General features: G+C 42.8%; 1 protein-coding gene across 1 annotated transcript in view; it reads left to right on the top strand.

Moving 5' to 3' along the window:
* The window catches only part of blmh (bleomycin hydrolase), a 93,261-nt gene that overhangs the window by 58,164 nt on the left and 15,667 nt on the right, over positions 1 to 19,430 (top strand). Inside the window, exons 10-11 of the mRNA XM_043718428.2 lie at positions 7,006 to 7,123; positions 10,976 to 11,045. Coding sequence (XP_043574363.1) covers positions 7,006 to 7,123; positions 10,976 to 11,045 — 188 coding nt within the window. The remainder of the gene's footprint in view (positions 1 to 7,005; positions 7,124 to 10,975; positions 11,046 to 19,430) is intronic.

The raw sequence follows: 19,430 nt of genomic DNA, 5'->3' as shown, positions 1-19,430 counted from the left end.
AACATAGAACAGTACAGCACAGAACAGGCCCTTCAGCCCACGATGTTGTGCCGACCACTGATCCTCTTGTCTGCACCCTCAAATTTCTGTGACCATATGCATGTCCAGTAGTCTCTTAAATGTCCCCAATGACCTTGCTTCCACAACTGCTGTTGGTAACGCATTCCACGCTCTCACAACTCTGTGTAAAGAACCTCTGACATCCCCTCTATACTTTCCTCCAACCAGCTTAAAACTATGACCCATCGTGTTAGTCATTTCTGCTCTGGGAAATAGTCTCTGGCTATCGACTCTATCTATGCCTCTCTCATTGTCTTGTATACCTCAATTAGGTCCCCTCTCCTCCTCCTTTTCTCCAATGAAAAAAGTCCGAACTCAGTCAACCTCTCTTCATAAGATAAGCCCTCCAGTCCAGGCAGCATCCTGGTAAACCTCCTCTGAACCCTCTCCAAAGCATCCACATCTTTCCTATAAAAGAGCGACCAGAACTGGACACAGTATTCCAAGTGTGATCTAACCAAAGTTTTTTTTTTAAGAGCTGCAACAAGATCTCACGACTCTTAAACTCAATCCCCCTATTAATGAAAGCCAAAACACCATATGCTTTCTTAACAACCCTGTCCACTTGGGTAGCCATTTTAAGGGATCTATGTACCTGCACACCAACATCCCTCTGTTCCTCCACACTGCCAAGAATCCTATCCTTAATCCTGTACTCCGCTTTCAAATTCAACCTTCCAAAATGCATCACCTCGCATTTATCCAGGTTGAACTCCATCTGCCACCTCTCAGCCCATCTCTGCATCCTGTCAATGTCCCGCTGCAGCCTACAACAGCCCTCTATACTGTCAACGACACCTCCAATCTTTGTGTCGTCTGCAAACTTGCTGACCCATCCTTCAATCCCCTCATCCAAGTCACTAATAAAAATTACAAACAGTAGAGGCCCAAGGACAGAGCCCTGTGGAACACCACTCACCACTGACCTCCAGGCAGAATATTTTCCTTCTACTACCACTCGCTGTCTTCTGTTGGCCAGCCAATTCTGTATCCAGACAGCTAAGTTCCCCTGAATCCCATTCCTCCTGACCTTCTGAATGAGCCTACCATGGGGAACCTTATCAGATGCCTTGCTGAAGTACATATACACCACATCCACAGCTCGACCCTCATAAACCTTTCTAGTCACATCCTCAAAGAACTCAATAAGGTTTGTGAGGCATGACCTGCCCCTCTCAAAGCCGTGTTGACTGCATTTAATCAAGCCATGATCTTCCAGATGGTCATAAATCCTATCCCTCAGAATCCTTTCTAACACCTTGCAGACGACAGATGTGAGACTTACTGGTCTTAATTGCCGGGGATTTGCCTATTTCCTTTCTTGAAGAGAGGAATTACATTTGCCTCTCTCCAGTCCTCGGGTACGACTCCAATGGCGAGCGAGGATGAAAAGATCTTCGCAAGCGGCAAAGCAATTGCATTTCTCGTTTCCCAAAGCAGACGAGGACAAATCTGGTCCGGGTCTGGCGACTTGTCAATCTTAATGTTTGACAAAGTTTTCAGTACATCAGCTTCCTCTATCTCTATCCATTCCAGCATGCACACCTGCTCTTCAAAGGTTTCATTCACTACAAAGTTCGTTTCTTTTGTAAAGACAGAAGCAAAAAACTCATTTAGGGCTTCCCCTACCTCCTCAGATTCCACACACAAATTCCCTATGCTATCCCTGAGCGGCCCTACTCTTTCTTTGACCATTCTCTTATTCCTCACATAAGTGTAAAATGCCTTTGTGTTCTCCCTAATCCGTTCTGCCAAGCCTTTCTCGTGCCCCCTCCTGGCTCTCCTCAGACCATTTTTGAGTTCCTTCCTCGCCTGCCGGTAATCCTCTAGAGCTGAGCTTGACCCTAGCTTCCTCCACCTTATGTAAGCTACCTTCTTCCTTTTGACGAGAAGCTCCACCGCTTTCGTCATCCAAGGTTCCTTTATCTTACCCCTTCTTCCCTGTCTCAGAGGGACATATTTATTCATCACTCGCAACAACTGTTCCTTAAACAGTCTCCACATGTCTATAGTGCCTTTACCATGGAACAATTGCTCCCAATCCATGCTTCCTAACTCATGTCTAATCGCATCATAGTTTCCTCTTCCCCAATTAAATATCCTCCCATTTTGCCTAATCCTCTCCTTCTCCGTAGCTATGTAGAATGTGAGGCAGTTGTGGTCACTATCACCAAAATGCTCTCCCACCACAAGATCTGATACCTGCCCCGGCTCGTTTCCGAGCACCAAGTCTAGAATGGCCTCTCCCCTTGTCGGCCTGTCAACGTACTGAGTTAGGAAACCCTCCTGAACATACCTTACAAAAACAGCTCCATTCAAATCTTCTGCTCGAAGGAAGTTCCAATCAATATTGGGAAAGTTAAAGTCACCCATTACAACAACCCTACTACGTCCACACTTTTCCAAAATCTGCCGACCTATGTTTTCTTCAATCTCCCTGCTGCTATTAGAAAGGCCTGTAGTAAACCCCTAACGAGGTGACTGCTCCCTTGCTGTTCCTAATTTCCACCCATACTGACTCGGTAGGCAGATCTTCCTCGACAATGGAAGCTTCTGTAGCTGTGATACCCGCTCTGATTAGTAGTGCTGCACCCCCTCCTCTTTTCCCCCCTCCCTATTCTTTTTAAATGCTCTAAACCCTGGAACATCCAGCAACAATTCCTGCCCCTGAGAAACCCATTTCTCTGTTAAGGCCACAACATCATAGCACCAGGTACTGATCCATGCTCTAAGTTCATCACTTTTATTCCTGATACTCCTTGCGTTAAAGCAAACACACTTTAACTGATCCCTTGGTTCCTTCCCAGGAAAATCCTTCCCACTAGCTGGTCTACCTCTTACTATTGCCTCATCTGCATCAACTCTCCCCTCCGGTATACAGCTCAGGTTCCCACCCCCCCTGCCATACTAGTTTAAACCCTCTTGAACTACTCAAGCAAACCTTCCACCCAGGGCATTGGTCCCCTTCCAGTTCAGATGCAACCTGTTGTTCTTGTACAGGTCCCACCTTTCCCAGAAGGCATCCCAATTATCTACATATCTGAAGCCCTCCCTCCTACACCAGCTGCGCAGCCACATGTTAAGCTGTGCCCGCTCCCTGTTCCTCGCCTTGTGGACTACAAGATCGTGTCAAAGGTCATGGCCAACTGGGTCAGGTCTGCTCTGGGATCAGTGATTCAACCCGACCAAACCTGTACAATACTGGGCAAGAAGATCACTGAGAATCTCTCACTTCTCAGGGATACGATCGCCTATGTGCAGGACAGAGGGGTGGACACATGCCTGATCAGCCTGGACCAGGAGAAAGCATTTGACAGAATATCGCACACGTACAAGAGAGATGTTCTGTCCAAAATGAGTTTTGGGGAGGGAATCTGTAATTGGATCTGACTGCTCTACACCAACATTGTCAGTGCAGTCTCAATGGGTGGGAATCAGACAGCTTTCCAATCAAATCTGGAGTCAGGCAGGGCTGCCCACTCTTCTGCCTTGTTTGTGTCCATTTACCGATTCTGTCAGGAAGGATATGAGCCTGAAAGGGGTGACTATTTCTGGCAGCAGGTGTCTACAGGTTATGGCCTCCCTGTATATGGATGATGTCGCCATTTTCTGCTCAGATGCGCTGTCCGTGTGCATCTGTCACCAGTTTGAATGGGCCATGCGGGCCAAAGTAAATCGAGGCAAGAGCGAGGCCATGCTTTTCGGAAACTAGGCCAACCAATCCTCTATACCCTTCACCGTCAGGACAGAACACGTGAGGGTGCTAGGTATTTGGTTTGGAGGGGCTGCACCAAGACTTGGGAGGAGCCTGTCACCAAAGCGAGGCAGAAACTGGGCAGATGGGAGCAATAGTTGCTCTACATCGCAGGTAAAAACCTGGTCATCCGGTGGGAGGTACTCTTAGTGTTGTCATACGTGGCACAGGTCTGGTCTATTCCCCGAACCTGTGCCACTGCAGTCACCCTATCCATTTTGCACTTCATGTGGAGATCAAAGATGGACCAGGTCCGAAGAGATGCCATGTATAAAGATCTGGGCAATTGGGGGAAAACACCCACCCTCACCCTCACCCTTTGTGTATGGCTTCATCAAGCTGTGAGTGAATCCCCGGTATGCAAACACCAACTGTTACTACGTACTGAGGTTCTACCTGTCCTCGGTGTTGCGAGGGATGGGCCTGGCCTCACTACCGCGGAACGCTCCAAGTAGTTGGACTGTTCTGTATGCCCTGTACCTCATGGAGAAATTTATGAAGAAAAGCACCTTTGACCACAAGTCCATCAGGAAGTGGTCAGCATGCAGTGTCCTTGAGACCCTTCGGGAAAAAGGAGAGAGCGGATTCTGTTGAGCAATTCCCTGAGCAGACTGTCAAAGTCATTTGGCAGAATGCCTCCTCACCAGAACTTTCCATCATGCACCAAGACAAGGCTTGGCTGGTGGTGAGAAGGGCTCTGCCTGTGTGATCCTTAATGCTTGCCTGGACTCTCTGCGCCACCGCACGCTGTCCTTGAAGTGGCTGTGGAGGGAACGAGGCTGTCACACACTACCTTCTGGAATGTGCCTACGCAAAGGAAGTCTGGAGAAGAATACAGTGGTGTTTGTCGAGGTTCGTCCCAAGCAGCTCTTGACACGGGACTCCGTGCTCTACAGTCTGTTCCCTGGGACACACACCGAGACGAACATTATCTGTGCCTGAAGGATCATCAACTCGATCAAAGACTCTCTTTGGTCTGCCCAAAACTTGCTGATCTTCCAGTTGAAGGAGTTAACCACGACTGAGTGTTGCAGACTGGCACATTCCAGGGTCCAGGACTATGTGCTGAGGGATGCGCTGAAGCTTGGGGCCAAGGTGGGGTGGGTAAAGACCACTGTGTAAAGTCCCTCTGCTGCAGAATAAGCGGGGCCCATTCAATAATTGGGCCCTGCTATTGCCTCATCTGTAGACCAAGAGGTTGTCTGTAAGTATAGAGAATGGTGGCCATCAAAGACTTAATTTGTTGTCTGTAAATAAAAAGAGTACAGATGTGAGCGGGTTCATTAACTGTCCATGTACCAAATATTTACTTTCTATGAATAAAATATATTTTTGAAATAAGAAAAGGGGATAGTGAGGACTATTAAGATCCAAGATACCCTCATTGCCTTAACGGGATGTTAATAGTTTGCTTGAATTATAAGAAAATGTTTTTTGTTGCAATTGGATGGAAGTGCTGAGGAATGTAAAATTTCAATTACTTTTTCTGCAAAGTCTGCACCCGGAACTGTTTTTAGACCTTTGTATGTGGTTATAAATAACTTATGAGTAACGTATATTTTTGCAATGTAAATAAAACAGGATACTCCCCAAGCCTCCTTTGATAACAACTTGAAAACCTGTGATTTCTATCACCTAGAAGGTTAAGGGCACCACCACCTACAGATTTTTCTACACAACAGCCTCATGTAGAACTATATCACCATTCCTTTATTGTCACTGGATTAAAATCCTGGAACTCACTTGTGGGTGTCCCTATTCCCCGAGGTCATTAGCAGCTTCATAAGAGCAGTTAGGAATGAGCAATAAATGTTGACCCAGCCAGCAATGCTGGCATCCCATGAACAAAGTAAAAAGGATAGTTAACTGAATCAATGAACTGTTGAAATGTCAGTGTTATTCTGCTGAAAACCATAATGTACACTCCATAACTGTACGTATTGGGTACACTGGGTGGTCTCTGAGTCTCACCATGGAGTGCCCTTAAAGAGAAAGGAGTGTGTATTATCGGTGCTTGCTTCAAGTAGGGAGAAAGAAATAAGCCTGATTTTTTTTTTTAAATGATACAGTAAAATCTGTCAGTTGGCATGCCCAGAGCATGGGTGGTGCCAGTTAATCAAAAAGACAATCTTGCAATTTCCTGGGCACACAAGATGTCTCTGAGGGGTTGAGGGAAGGGGAGCACTAACTGGGTAATCAAAGCACCAGCGACACAGTAAAATCCCCATAATCGAGGACGAGACTGAAACCACAACCTTTGGAACGGCTTTTTAAAACAATTTAAGCTGACAGTTGTTCTGAATGGTATGTTTTTATTCAGAGTCAAAATGTGTGGCGTTGAAAAGGCTTCGCAGGTAAGGCAGCATCGAGGAGCAGGAGAGTCCAATGTTTCGGGCATAAGCCCTCTCTTTGACTTTGACTATCCAGCATCTGCAAGTCCTTAACTTTCTCCATATTTTTATTCAGACATTGTAACCAAACTGACCCAATAATTTAATCATTTCAATATACAGCCTAAGAACAACTTCCCAAATGCGCACTGCGCTGTTATTAACTAGAATCATTTTTAAAAGCAGCATTATCTGAACACTAAAAGAGGTTGGCCTTTTTTAAACAAAGAACGTTCAGTTATTAGAGACTTTGGTTGGTGGCATGGTGGATAATACAAAGTTTACTGCATGTGAATTTCTATCACTGACATGGATTCCATTTTCTGAGAGAATCCAAGAACTAACTCCAATCCTTGGTGCATTTTAAATATTTGTAAGTTGTAATCCAGAACTTTATTACTGGAAGCATGCAATCAATAAAGCAAAAAATATGGATTGTATAACTTCAGAAGGTGTGCTTGTAATAATCTAAAGCTATCAACGCCGTTTTAGTTAAAAGTGCAACTTATAGTTTGCAGTTATTTGTGTTGTTTTTGTTAAATGACCATAGCTTAATACTTGTGACGAATGTACTAGGTTTTAACCAGTGTATCCGTTTTTATGGTACATACTCTTCATGTACATTTCACAACTGCAAAGATTGTTTAACATGTATTGTGGAGTATGCGCAAGTGCATCTTGTCACAGAGAATAGAGGCAATGCCTACTAAATGCAACTGAGCATATAAACATGACCAAATGATAACAGAATGCAAGCATCAAAACATACTGGTTATTCATACAAGTTTGTACTTGTTGCAGATTTAACCGAGAGCTGGTGTTTGGAGTCTCTCTGGGTAACTTGGGCAAAGCAGAAAGACTGATGTTTGGTGAATCACAGATGACTCATGCCATGGTTCTAACTGGCTTCTCTGAAAAGGTAATTCACACTCAACAGTTAACAGTTCCCCTCCCCTCACTCCACGCCCTGGCTTTGTTTGCGCAGGTGATTGGATCTGTCCAGAGCCATTTGATTTGTAGCAATGTTTTCTAGAGCAAGGGAGTGTAACTGTGTGTAGCCACTATTTCATTCACAATCATGCCCATTGTTCTACCAAAAGTGAATACATTAGTTTTGAAATCTGACTGGAACACATTGCTGTTGTGTACTTTCAGCTTCAAAGAAGGCAGGGTGGTGTCATGAACTTGCAAACTTTGGATTTGCCCATAATAAAACTGCATAAACAACAGGCTGACAATTGAGTGTTCTCTTTAAATCTGGTACTGCCAAAAGTCTTGTGCTTTTTAAGTTTTACCAGTGTATACAAAATTCCTCAACATGTCATTGCATTTTACACTTTGTTGTTGTTTCATCGTTGCCTATGCATTCTGCTTCAATTGAAATCAATAAATTGACTTTTTTTTTATTTGATTGGACCTTGTATCCCCTTTTACTCATGTTTACATAAACTGAATCAACTGAAAAAATGTTTTGAAATTGTAAACTCCTTTAATACAACATCTAATTTGGCCACAAGCATGCAATGCCAAATAGGCATGGTTCTAAAGGCTCATGAAGGCAACGAAATTGGAGAGAAGCAAGCAAATGGGAAGGTATTTTTAAAATAAAAGACTGAATGTTGTCAACAAATTGGCAAAGTTAAAACACTGGCTGCTTTCCATTAAACCACTTACATCAGTATAAGAGTCCAATAAAGTTTTAATGCCCATTCATAAACCCGTCTCAATTTATAAATATCACTCTCCGTTTTATCATTTGAATGATGCTGAGTATAAAATGTTGCTCATGTCCATTTCAATAAAACTTCTTAAACCTGTTACAGCATGTTTTGAATCTGTTGCACGTTTTCACTGATAACTTTCAGAATCTCCGTTTTCTTGGAAGTTTTCAGTCCCTAATTCTTGAAATGGGAGAGAGCCCAGTTCCATTTCTTTCTGCTGTAGCTTCAGTTTAAATACTTCAACACACCCAAAGCTCCTTGCAACAAATTCTGAGATGATTTTAAGGAGATCCCAGGAATGAATTGTCATATTGCTGAATCACTCTTCTTTAGCCAACATTGCAGATACGTTATAAAAGGGGGCTGGTTTGACACAATATTAGTATCCTTACTCCTAAACCAGGAGGCCTGGCTTCAAACCACACCTGCTCCAGAGGTATATAATAACTTCTCTGATCAGGTTGATTTTTTTTTTGAGTGGTAGTCGGGGTTAAGGCAATGGACCAGAAATCCTTGGGGCAGCACGGTGGCTCAGTGGTTAACACTGCTGCCTCACAGCACCAGGGTCCCAGGTTCGATTCCAGCCTCTCGTGACTGTCTGTGTGGAGTTTGCACATTCTCCCTGTGTCTGCATGGGTTTCCTCTGGGTGCACTGGTTTCCTCCCACAGTCCAAAGGTGTGCAGGTTAGGTGAATTGGCCATGCTAAACTGCCCATAGTGTTAGGTGCATTGGTCAGAGGGAAATGGGTCTGGGTGGGTTACTCTTCGGAGGGTTGGCGTGGATAGGTTGGGCCGAAGGGCCTGTTTCCACACTGTAGGGAATCTAATCTAATCTAATCTTTGACACTTCTATATATCAGGTTCCCAGAGGACAGAATCTATGGTATTTCCATTTGCATCTACATTTCCAAAGCAAGTCCCTTTTTCTCGAAGCTGGAATTGTAGGCAGGTTTTTGTGAATCTGGAAAACAAAATGAGGTCTGCTTGTTCATACTGGCACCATTAACTAAATGAAATCATACATTTTCGATTGGTTACACTATTAAAAAGAAATGAAGTCCAACATGCTGTTAATGAGCCAATTGCCCTCATTGTGTCCTGTGATGTACTCCACGACTTAATGATTATGAAAATACATTCAAGACAACGATTTGGGATTGTCATCTGAAATTGTTAGTTGAAACATATGAAGAAAGAAAATAGTCCTTCTCACTAGTCAGAGAGGAGTTTCCCAACATCAAAAGCAAGAAGTCCCATTTTTCAACTAAAGGTTAAGTGGTGAGACAAGACTCTTACTAGTGAGCAGTGAGATGCGTATTCAGATGCAGTTTCCCACCTGCCACAAAAATTAGACAGTGACAATTCCCGACGGGAGAATTGGAGCAGTAATCTGGTGACTCCAGCTCATCTCTTACTCCACTTGACCTCCGTCACCTACCAAGATCTCAAAGCACGCTCCATGGGTATCCAAGTCAGTAAAGTGGGGTGCTAATTTCCCCTTGCACCAACAGGTCTGGAACAAATGACAGGAACTGGGTGGGGCAGCTGCATCTTACAATGCTTGACTGGATGCGTGACTGGGCTTTTAAGATGGTGTCAGTGCTAGGAATCCCAGGAGGTCTTGGCAGTGGCAGTACATTTGCCTGAGATAAATGGGTGAATATGATGAGTGGGGCATCATAGGAACATTGTACATAGGTGATGAGACAAGTTTAGAAAGCTAGCATAGACAAACCAGTTGGAGCTTACAGAATTGTGTGAAACTCACCAAAATAGACACTTGGGGCTGAATTTTACCAGAAATCATCTATGTTAGTGACCATCTGGCTAATTGTACAGTAAAACCAACATGTTGAATAGAGCTTATGAATGTAATAAACTAAACAGCTGTGGATTCGGGGCCCTCTTGTTGCAAAAAGCAATTGTTAGTCACCTTACTGACTCCTATCCTGGTCATTCTCCTTCATGGACCCTCAATCTTTTTTTTCCTTCAATCCACGGCATGCAGATTTGAACACTTCCATCATACCGTTGGTTTAATCATTGACCTTAGTAAGCACATTTGGACCCTGTTCTTCTCTGTCAAAACCACTCATTATTGTTGTGTTATATCTCTCAGCCAGTAAGGCAGGAGTCGTGATCAAGATATTGTCACTGTATGTGATCCAAGACCATAACAATCGCGTATTCAATTTCACTGTGCGATCACTTGGAGAATGTTCTTTTTTTTATTTCAGTAGTTTTAACATTAACCCAATACTTCTAGACATGTGTGAATGATTTGCATCGTATGATAGCTAGCCATAATAAACGTATTTTGGACCTTTCAATATCATGATAACCACTCCTAGTTTCTTATGTTATGAAAGATAACAAACATTGCCGCATCAGGTAAAATACCATGTTGGAGTCAAAACTCACATCATTTAACTTGTAACTTCTTTCCAACACTGTCAACTGTCCTTAAAGATTCTCCCCTGCACCCGACACGCTTTTGGCCACAATTCACCTTGGAAAATTAATTTTACCATTAGACCTTGTAATTTGAGATTGAAGTCAGGCGAACTGTGTTGTGAAAGTGCAGTTTAGGTTCCTGAGTTGTCATGTAAAGCTTGATAGTCCCAATGCAATCTGAAATGAAAATGATGCTGATGTTAAAATAAGAGATTTTGAGGAGAAATAATCATAATTTTGGAAAAATCATACAGAATTAGATTTGTTTTTAATGTACAGAAAACAAAACCTAAGTAGGATTTAAAATTAATCACTCGTGAAATTGTGTTGTCATTGCTAATAGAGCCACAGGGAGACCAGATGGTATCAGTCCAGAGTGAATATAGATTGCCATCTCAACCAGAAAATTCTTTGAGGGCTAAGCACCCCAAAATCTATTTGCCCAGTTGTTTGTAACTTAGAATACTCTACAATTTGTGGAAAAAGGCTACTGCATTACACTATCTCCCAAAACACTTCTTCATTAAATTAATATATATTGAATGTTAGAACTGAAATCTTGTTGACATTCTGTTATTGCGTACTTTGGCATACAGGTTGAAAGTGAAGCCGAATTTGAAAAGTGGAGAGTGGAAAATTCATGGGGAGAGGAAAGTGGGAACAAAGGTAAGTTTTAAAGAAAATATGTATATAAAAGATTGACTCATATCACTCAGTATGAATCCTGATGAAAGTATGGCTGTTAAAATAAATGTTGTGCTTGGATCAGGATAATCAGATCAAAAGCAAACATTTTATGTAGTTTTGAATGATTGGAAATGTATACTGTAATCAGGAATATGGCTCTGTAGAATGCTAAATAAATGTTTGCAATTTGTTATTTTTGTGAGATTTATATACCACAAGTAAATCTTCAAAAAACACTTGAGGAGCAGTGAAAGCAAGGTTTAACATTAGAAATTAAATGTGTCCACATTGATCTCTTTTTTTTTTAAATTAACATAGGAACAGTAATAGATCATTCAGCCCTCCAGTCTCCACAAAATAGGAATATGGCTGATTTGTATCTTAACTCCAGTCAAGAGTGTGGTGCTGGAAAAGCACAGCAGGTCAGGCAGCATCTAAGAAGCAGGAAAATCAACGTTTGTGGGCTCTGGGGTCACATGTCAGCAGTTTCCTTCTCTAAAGGGCATGAGTGAACATGTGTTTCCAATAACTGACAAGTTTCATGATCATCATTAGACTCCTAATTCCAGATATATATTGAATTCAGATTCCACCATCTACCAGGCCCCCAGAACATTATCAGGGTCTTTGAACTAATAATCTAGTGGTAATACCACTAGCCATCACCGCCCCAGTAGTTGACTGTAGAAATTATTTCTCAAGGGGTAGATTTTGAAAAATAAAGAATAGCTTGTTTTAGTTTGGAGCATTGGACAATGCAGGATCGAAAAGAACAATGTTAAAAGCCCACTTAGTTCTCACATAGACAAAAAATGTAGGCGCATAATTTCATTATTGGCAAACTGAATTATCACATGATTTTTTGAAGAGCAGAAATGTGTACTGCTTATCGTTTGACATCCAGTCATGGAACTGCAGCCCATTGGAAGTATTAATGGAGGCATCTGTCTGCCCCCATTGCTTGTTTAATTGGAATTTTGGAATCTGTTCACATTTCAATTCCAAAACGCTCTGATTGCTCACTGGCATGCTGTGTTTTAGGAAATGGAAAGGATGGGTTCTATTTAAAAATGTAACTATAAAATAGTAAATCTTGGAAGTGAAAAGATTTTGTTTGAGGCCATGGCACATTTTGTGTCAGAGTTGCTGCAGAGTTTTAATTGCCGGCTGGCAGATGTTTGATACCACTTTAGATGTTGGGCTTGATCTCCTCTTACAACCCTTGAGCTTGTGGCTGTAGACCTTTGCTATATTTTAAAAATACCTCGATGCATGATTTGGAATCTGTTCAAATATTTATCGTTGCAGATGAAGATTCACCAATGAAATAAAAATAGTTTGATCTAACTGTAATTGCCTTAGAATGAAGGGGTGCCAATTTAAGATTTGAGATAAGGAGGAATTTCTTCTCTGAATGTTGAGTCTTTGGAACTCCTTGCTCCAGGCAGCTATGGGAATAGAGTCTTTGTTCATGGATGGGGATCATTAGCTGTCTTCCTGTTTGTCCTATGTAGTGTTTTGTGCAGTCCTTGCACGGGACTTTGTACACTACATTGGTTTTGCTCATGCTGGGTATCGGGTCCTTCGTCCTGGTGAGTTTGTTGTCTGAGCAAAACCAATGTAGTGTACAAAGTCCCATGCAAGGACTGCACAAAACACTACATAGCACAAACAGGAAGACAGCTAATGATCCACATCCATGAACACCAACTAGCCACGAAACGACACGACCAGCTATCCTTAGTAGCCACACACTCAGATGACAAGCAGCACGAGTTCGACTGGGACAACACTACTATTATAGGACAAGCCAAACAGAGAACAGCCAGGGAATTCCTCGAGGCATGGCATTCATCCACTGATTCAATCAACAAGCACATCGACCTGGACCCAATATACCGGCCACTGCAGCGGACAGCTGGAACTGACAACCGGAAGCAGCAGATACAAACCACTACAAATGCCAGAGGAAACATCACAGAAACGCTTCACAGGAGGCTCCCAAACACTGAGGATGTCACCTAGACAGGGGACGAAACGTCTGCAACACAAATTCCCAGCTTGGCGAACAGAACCACAACAACGAGCACCCGAGCTAAAAACTTCTCACAAACTTTGAACATCTAGCCCTCTTGAAATGAATGCTAACATTGCATTTGCCATCCTAACTGCCATCTGAACCCGCGTGCTAACTTTAAGAGAATCCTGAATTAGGAATTCTAAGTCTCGTTGTACTTCAGATTTCCAAACCTTTTACCTCTATTCTTCCCACCAAAATGCATAACCTCACACTTTCCCACATTGTGTTTCATTTGTTACTTCTTTGCCTGCTATCCTGGTCTGTCAAAGTCCTTCTGCAGCCTCCCCACTTTCGCAACATTGTCTGTCCCTACAAACTTAGCAACAATGCCCTCAATTCCTTCTTCCAGATTGTTAATATATAATGTGAATAGTTGTGGTCCTAACACTGACCCTTGTGGAACTCCACAAGTCCCCTACTGCCATCCTGAAAAAGACCCCTTTAGCTCCACTCTCTGCCTTCTGCCAGTCATCTTATATCCATGCTGTACCTTGCCCCAAACACCTTACCTTATTGAGCAGCCTCCTGTGCAACGCTTTATTAAGACCTTCTGGAAATCTAAACAGATCATGTCGTCTTGCTCTCCTTTTCTAACTTGTTTGTTACTTCCTCAAAGAATTTGAACAGGTTTATCAGGCATGACCGTCCCTTGACAAAGTTGTGTTGACTCAACCCTATTTTCCCATGCACTTCCAAGTACTCTGCAATCACATCTTTAATAATAGACTCTAAAATCTTACCAATGACTGAGGTCAGGCCAACCTGTCTTCTGTCTCCCTCCCTTCTTAAAAAGGGGTGCTTCATTCCTGAAAGATCTTCTCCATCTCCTCAGCTATCTCCTTCAGAACTCTTGGGTGTGATCCATCTGATCCAGGTGATTTATCAGATCTTTCAGTTTCTCCAGCACCTTCTCCTTAGTGATGACCACTACACTCATCTCTGTCCCCAATTCTCTTAAAGTTCTGGTGTCTTCCACTGCAAAAACTGATGCAAAATACCTATTCAGTTTCTCCGTCATTTCTTTGTTCCCTGTTATTAATTTTCCAGCTCATTTTCCAGTCGTCCAATGTCCACTCTTGCCTCTCCATTTTCATGTATTTAAAAAAACTCTTGCAATATTCTTTTATATTATTAGTTAGCTTAACTTAATATTTCACCTTCTTTCCCTTGTTGCTTTCTCATTCCTCTGGCTTCCCAATGATTTTCACCACATTGTTTGCTTTTTCTTTTGCTTTTATGCTGTCCCTGAGTCCCCATGTCAGCCATGGTTACCTTATCCTCTGAGTGTGTTTCTACTTGCTTGGGATGAATTTCTGCTGTGCCTGCCATGACTCCCAGAAACTCCTGGCATTGCTGCTCCACTGTCTTCCTGGCTAGACTTCCAACAGATGAAATACAATGTGGGAAAGTGTGAGGTTATGCACTTTTGTGGGAAGAATAGAGGGAAAAGGTTTGGAAATCTGAAGTACAAAGACACTTACAAGTCCTAGTTCAGGATTCTCTGTCCTTCCAATCAACTCTGGTCAGCTCTTCCTTCATGTCTTTGTAGTCACCTTTACTCCAATGTAATACCATTATATCTGATTGAATCTTCCCCTTCTCAAACTATAGGGTAAATTCTATCATATTGTGGTCACTGCCTGCTAGGGGTTCCTTCACCTAAAGTACCTAATCAAGTCTGCCTCATTACACATCACCAAATCCAAAATTGCCTGTTCCCTAGTGGGCTCTACCACAAGCTCCTCCAAAAAAACATTTTATAGACATCCCAAGAATTCCTTTTCTTGAGATTCACTCCCAACCTGATTTTCTCAGTTCACCTGCATATTGAAGTACCGCATGATTATTGTACTAGTGCTGTTCATACATGCCTTTTCTAACTCCTGGTTTATTTTCTGTTGCACGTCCTGAGTATTGCTAGGAGGCTTGTGCATAACTCCTGTCAAGCTCTTTTTTTCCTTTGTGGTCTCTCAACTCCATCCAGACAGATTCTACATCTTCTAACTCTGTATTGCTTCTTGCAATCGATTTAATTTCATGTTTATTGACTAACAAAGCAACTTTGCCCCATTTCCATAGAACTCATATCCTGGGATATTTAGTTCTCTGCCTTGATCCTCTTGCAGGAGAAAGTGAGGACTGCAGATGCTGGAAATCAGAGTTGAGAGTCTGGTGCTGGAAAAGCACAGCCGGTCAGGCAGCATCCGAGGTGCAGGAGAATCGATGCTTCTGGCGTCGTTTCCTGATGAGGGTCTTATGCCCGAAACGTCGATTCCCTTGATCCTCTTGCAGCCACATCTCTGTACTGCCTGCATTTAAATACAACACCTCAGTCCTACGTTGATGGGCCCACTTCTCATAGTTGTCCCTTTATCTGCTGTGCCTGAAGTTAGATTCCTAAGCCTTCCATACTCTCTCTCCTATTACTTGTTCTGGAAACTTTGATAACCTCTGCTGACCCCTTCCCCTCTTCAACGTTTTCCACAATTTTTCATACAACTGAACCTAACTGTTTAGTTTATAGACCTATCCACAGCTCTAGTTATGAAATTTTCCAGAACTCCGGACCCGGCATGATTCAGATGGAACCTGTCCATTGGGACAACTCTCTCCATCCCCAGTCCTGGTGCCAATTTCACATGAATTCTAACTCATTTCTCCCACACCAATCATTGGAACATTCAATGTTTTTAATGGACCTTTGTGCAAATTGACTGTTGTGTTTCCGGATGCTGCAGCAGTCGCTACACTTAAAAAAAAAAAACACTGACTTTGAAGTGTCTTGCGTTCTCCTGAGATCAACAAGTACAAAATAAATACAATTTTTTAAACTATTATTGTAACCACATTCTACCACCATCTTAATCATTCAAACTGCTAATGATAAAGCTATTGTCATACAGTCATAGAATCATAGAGTCATACAGCACAGAAACAGACCCTTCGGTCCAACTAGGCCATGCCAACCAAATTTCCCAAACTAAACTAGTCCCACTTGCCTACATGTGGCCCATATCCCCCAAACCTTTCTTATTCATTTACTTATCCAAATGTCTTCTAAATGTTATAATAGTACCTGCATACACCACTTCCTCTGGCAGTTCATTTTGCAGACAAACTAACCTCTGTGTGAAAAAGTAGCCCTTCAGGTCCCTTTTCAATCTTTCTCCTCTCACCTTAAAAATATGATTAGATTAGATTACTTACAGTATGGAAACAGGCCCTTTGGCCCAACAAGTCCACACTGACTCGCCGAAGCGCAACCCACCCAGACCCATTTCCCTACACCTAACACTACAGGCAATTTAGCATGGCCACTTCACCTGACCTGCACATTTTTGGACTGTGGGAGGAAACTGGAGCAAACCCACACAGACACGGGGAGAATGTGCACAGTCATTCACCTGGGGCAGGAATTGAACCCGGGGCTCTGGCGCTGTGAGGCAGCATTGCTAACCACTGTGCCACCATGCTGCCTGTCTGGTTTGAACTCCCTCACCTTAGGGAAAAGACCTTTTGCTATTCACCTTATCTGTGTCCCTCATGATGTTATAAACCTCTATAAGGTCACCCCTCAATCTCCCATGCTTCAGTGTAAAAGGTCCTGAACAGCACAGGTAGCTTAGTGGTTAGCGCTACTGCCTCACAGCACCAAGGACCCAGGTTCGGTTCCAGCCTCGGGTAACGTCTGTGTGGAGTTGCACATTCTCCCTATGACTGCAGGTTTCCATCAGATGCTCCAGTTTCCTTCCAAATTCCAAGGACGTGCCAGTCAGATGGATTGGCCAAAGTGTCCAGGGATGTACAGGTTGGGTGGATTAGCCATGGCATATGCAGGATTATAAGGATAGGGTGGGGACAGTGAGATGCTCTTTAGAGGGCAAGTGTAGCCTCAGTGGCCTGCTTCCACACTGTAGGCTGCTTTCACAGCCTATCCTTATAAACTCAAACCCTCCATCCTGGTGATATTCTTGTAAAGTCTTCTGAGCCCTCTCCAATTTACTCATATCCTTCCAATAGCAGGGCAACCAGAACTGTGCATAGTACTCCAAAGGTGGCCTTACCAACATCCTGTAAAACGTCAACATGATGTTGAGCTCCTAAACTTATTGGTCTGAGTAATGAAGACAAGTGTGCTAACCCACCCTGTCTACTTGTGACACAACTTGCAAAGAACTATGTTCCTGAAGTCCTAGGTCTCTTTTTTTTTTTGACAACACTACCAAGGGCCATGCCATTAACTATTTTATTCTTGCCCTTGTTCATCTTACTAAAATGCAATACCTCATTATTTAACCCAAATTAAACTCCATCTGCTACTCCTCAGTCCATTGGCCCAATAGATTGAGATCCCTTTGTAATCTTGGATAACTTTCTTCACTATACCACCAATTTTGGTGTCACTGCAAACGTACTAACCGTGCCTCTTAAATTCTCATCCAAATCGGTTGTTTAAATGACAAACAGTGGGATCTAGCACCGATCCTTACAGACCACTACTGGTCATAGCTCTCCAGTCTGAAAACCAACCCTCCAGCACCACCCACCATCTGCTAACTTCAAGCCAATTTTGTATCAAATTAGCAAGCTGTCCCTGAATCCTATGTGATCTAACTTTACGAACCAGTCATCATGTGAAACCTTGCCAAAGGCTTTACTATAGTCCATGTAGACAACTTCTACCGTTGTGCCCTCATCTATTGTTTTGGTCATGTCCTCAAAGAAAATCAGGATTGTGAGACATGACTTCCCATGTACAAAGTTGAAACTTTATTGCTGGAACAGCACAGCAGGTCAGGCAGCATCCAGGGAACAGGAGATTCGACGTTTCGGGCACAGGCCCTTCTTCAGGAATGAGCAGAGAGTGTTCAGCAGGAGAAGATAAAAGGTAGGGAGGAGGGACTTGGAGGAGGGGCGTTGGAAATGTGATAGGTGGAAAGAGGTCAAGGTGAGGGTGATAGGTCGGAGTAGGATGGAGGCGGAGAGGTCAAGAAGAAGACTGAAGGTCAGGAAGGCGGTGCCGGGCTGGAGGGATTCGGCTAAGACAAGGTGGGGGGAGGGGGGATGAAGAAACTGGTGAAGTCCAAGTTCATCCCCTGTGGTTGGAGGGTTCCCAGTCGGAAGATAAGACGCTCCTCCTCCGACCGTCACGTTGTTGTGGTTTACAAAGCCGTGGTGACTATCCCTTTCCAAACGCGTGGAAATCCTTTCTCTCAGAATCACCTCCAACACCACTGATGCCAGACTGACTGATCTATCGTGCCAGGCTTCTCCTTACAGCCTTTCTTCAATATAGGCCCAACGTTAGCCAAACTCCAGTCCTCCAGCACCTCACCGTGGCTGTAGATGACACAAATATCTCTACTAGGGGCCCTGCAATTTTCTTTCCTAACTTCCCACAACATCCTTGGATATGCTTGATCAGGTCCAGGAGATTATTCCAACTTTGTTTTTAAGACCTCTAGTACTTCCTCCTCTGTAATGTTGACCATTCAGTTCAAGAAGAATGTAAATGTGTTCAATTAATCCTGCACGGGCTTGATTAAATTATTTTCAATGTATTCAGTAAATTAAAGTGTTGACAATGTTGCAAATCATTAATGATAAAAATCACTGATCCATTTTTTAAAAAAAATTATAGACTACTCTTGGCACAATTTAAATTAAAGCTGATTGACTTTGTTCTTTTAGATTATTACTTTTTGGACATCTGTAGAATTTAATTTCTGGTATTAACTTGTTTTGTAATCACCCTGTTTGAAAGTTGCCTTTCAAATGAAGTCAAAGTCTTGTTCTGGCCTTGTGGGAAGAGCTGTGAGCCTGTGTTCACACAGCCATATTGCTGTTTATCCCTTTACGTGCATGTATAAGAGGACCTTCAAACACTTTCTGGGGGCCAGGAGTGGGGATGAAAGGCAGGGAAGGATGGCAGGACAATGATATTACTTGAAACAAACACGATTTAAAACCAAAGTAGTTATTCCAGATTCAGAGCAATTATTGTCAGTTCTCATGGTGTCGGGGTGTTTATAATTAACTTGTAGGACTGTGGTAGCCCATTAAAATTACAAATCATTTTGGACACTTTTTCAAATATTTGCCATTCTATCAACTATCAGATTACTAGTGTATGTGTGGTTTATTAGGAAATTTCACACTGAGACTGTAGAATGTTAAGCAACATAGCCAAAACATGAGAATATAAGCCAAGGGAGGTCACGATCAAACTGTACCGCACTCTAGTCAAACTAAATTTTGAGTACTGTGTACAGTTCTAGTCACTG

This window comes from Chiloscyllium plagiosum, unplaced genomic scaffold, assembly GCF_037043375.1.
Source record: "Chiloscyllium plagiosum isolate Xiang-an unplaced genomic scaffold, Cpla_swu_hap1 HiC_scaffold_31, whole genome shotgun sequence".
Classification (NCBI taxonomy): Eukaryota; Metazoa; Chordata; class Chondrichthyes; order Orectolobiformes; family Hemiscylliidae; genus Chiloscyllium; species Chiloscyllium plagiosum.
The sequence above is the reverse complement of the archived record's forward strand: the minus strand, read 5'-3'. Positions and strand labels throughout refer to the sequence as shown.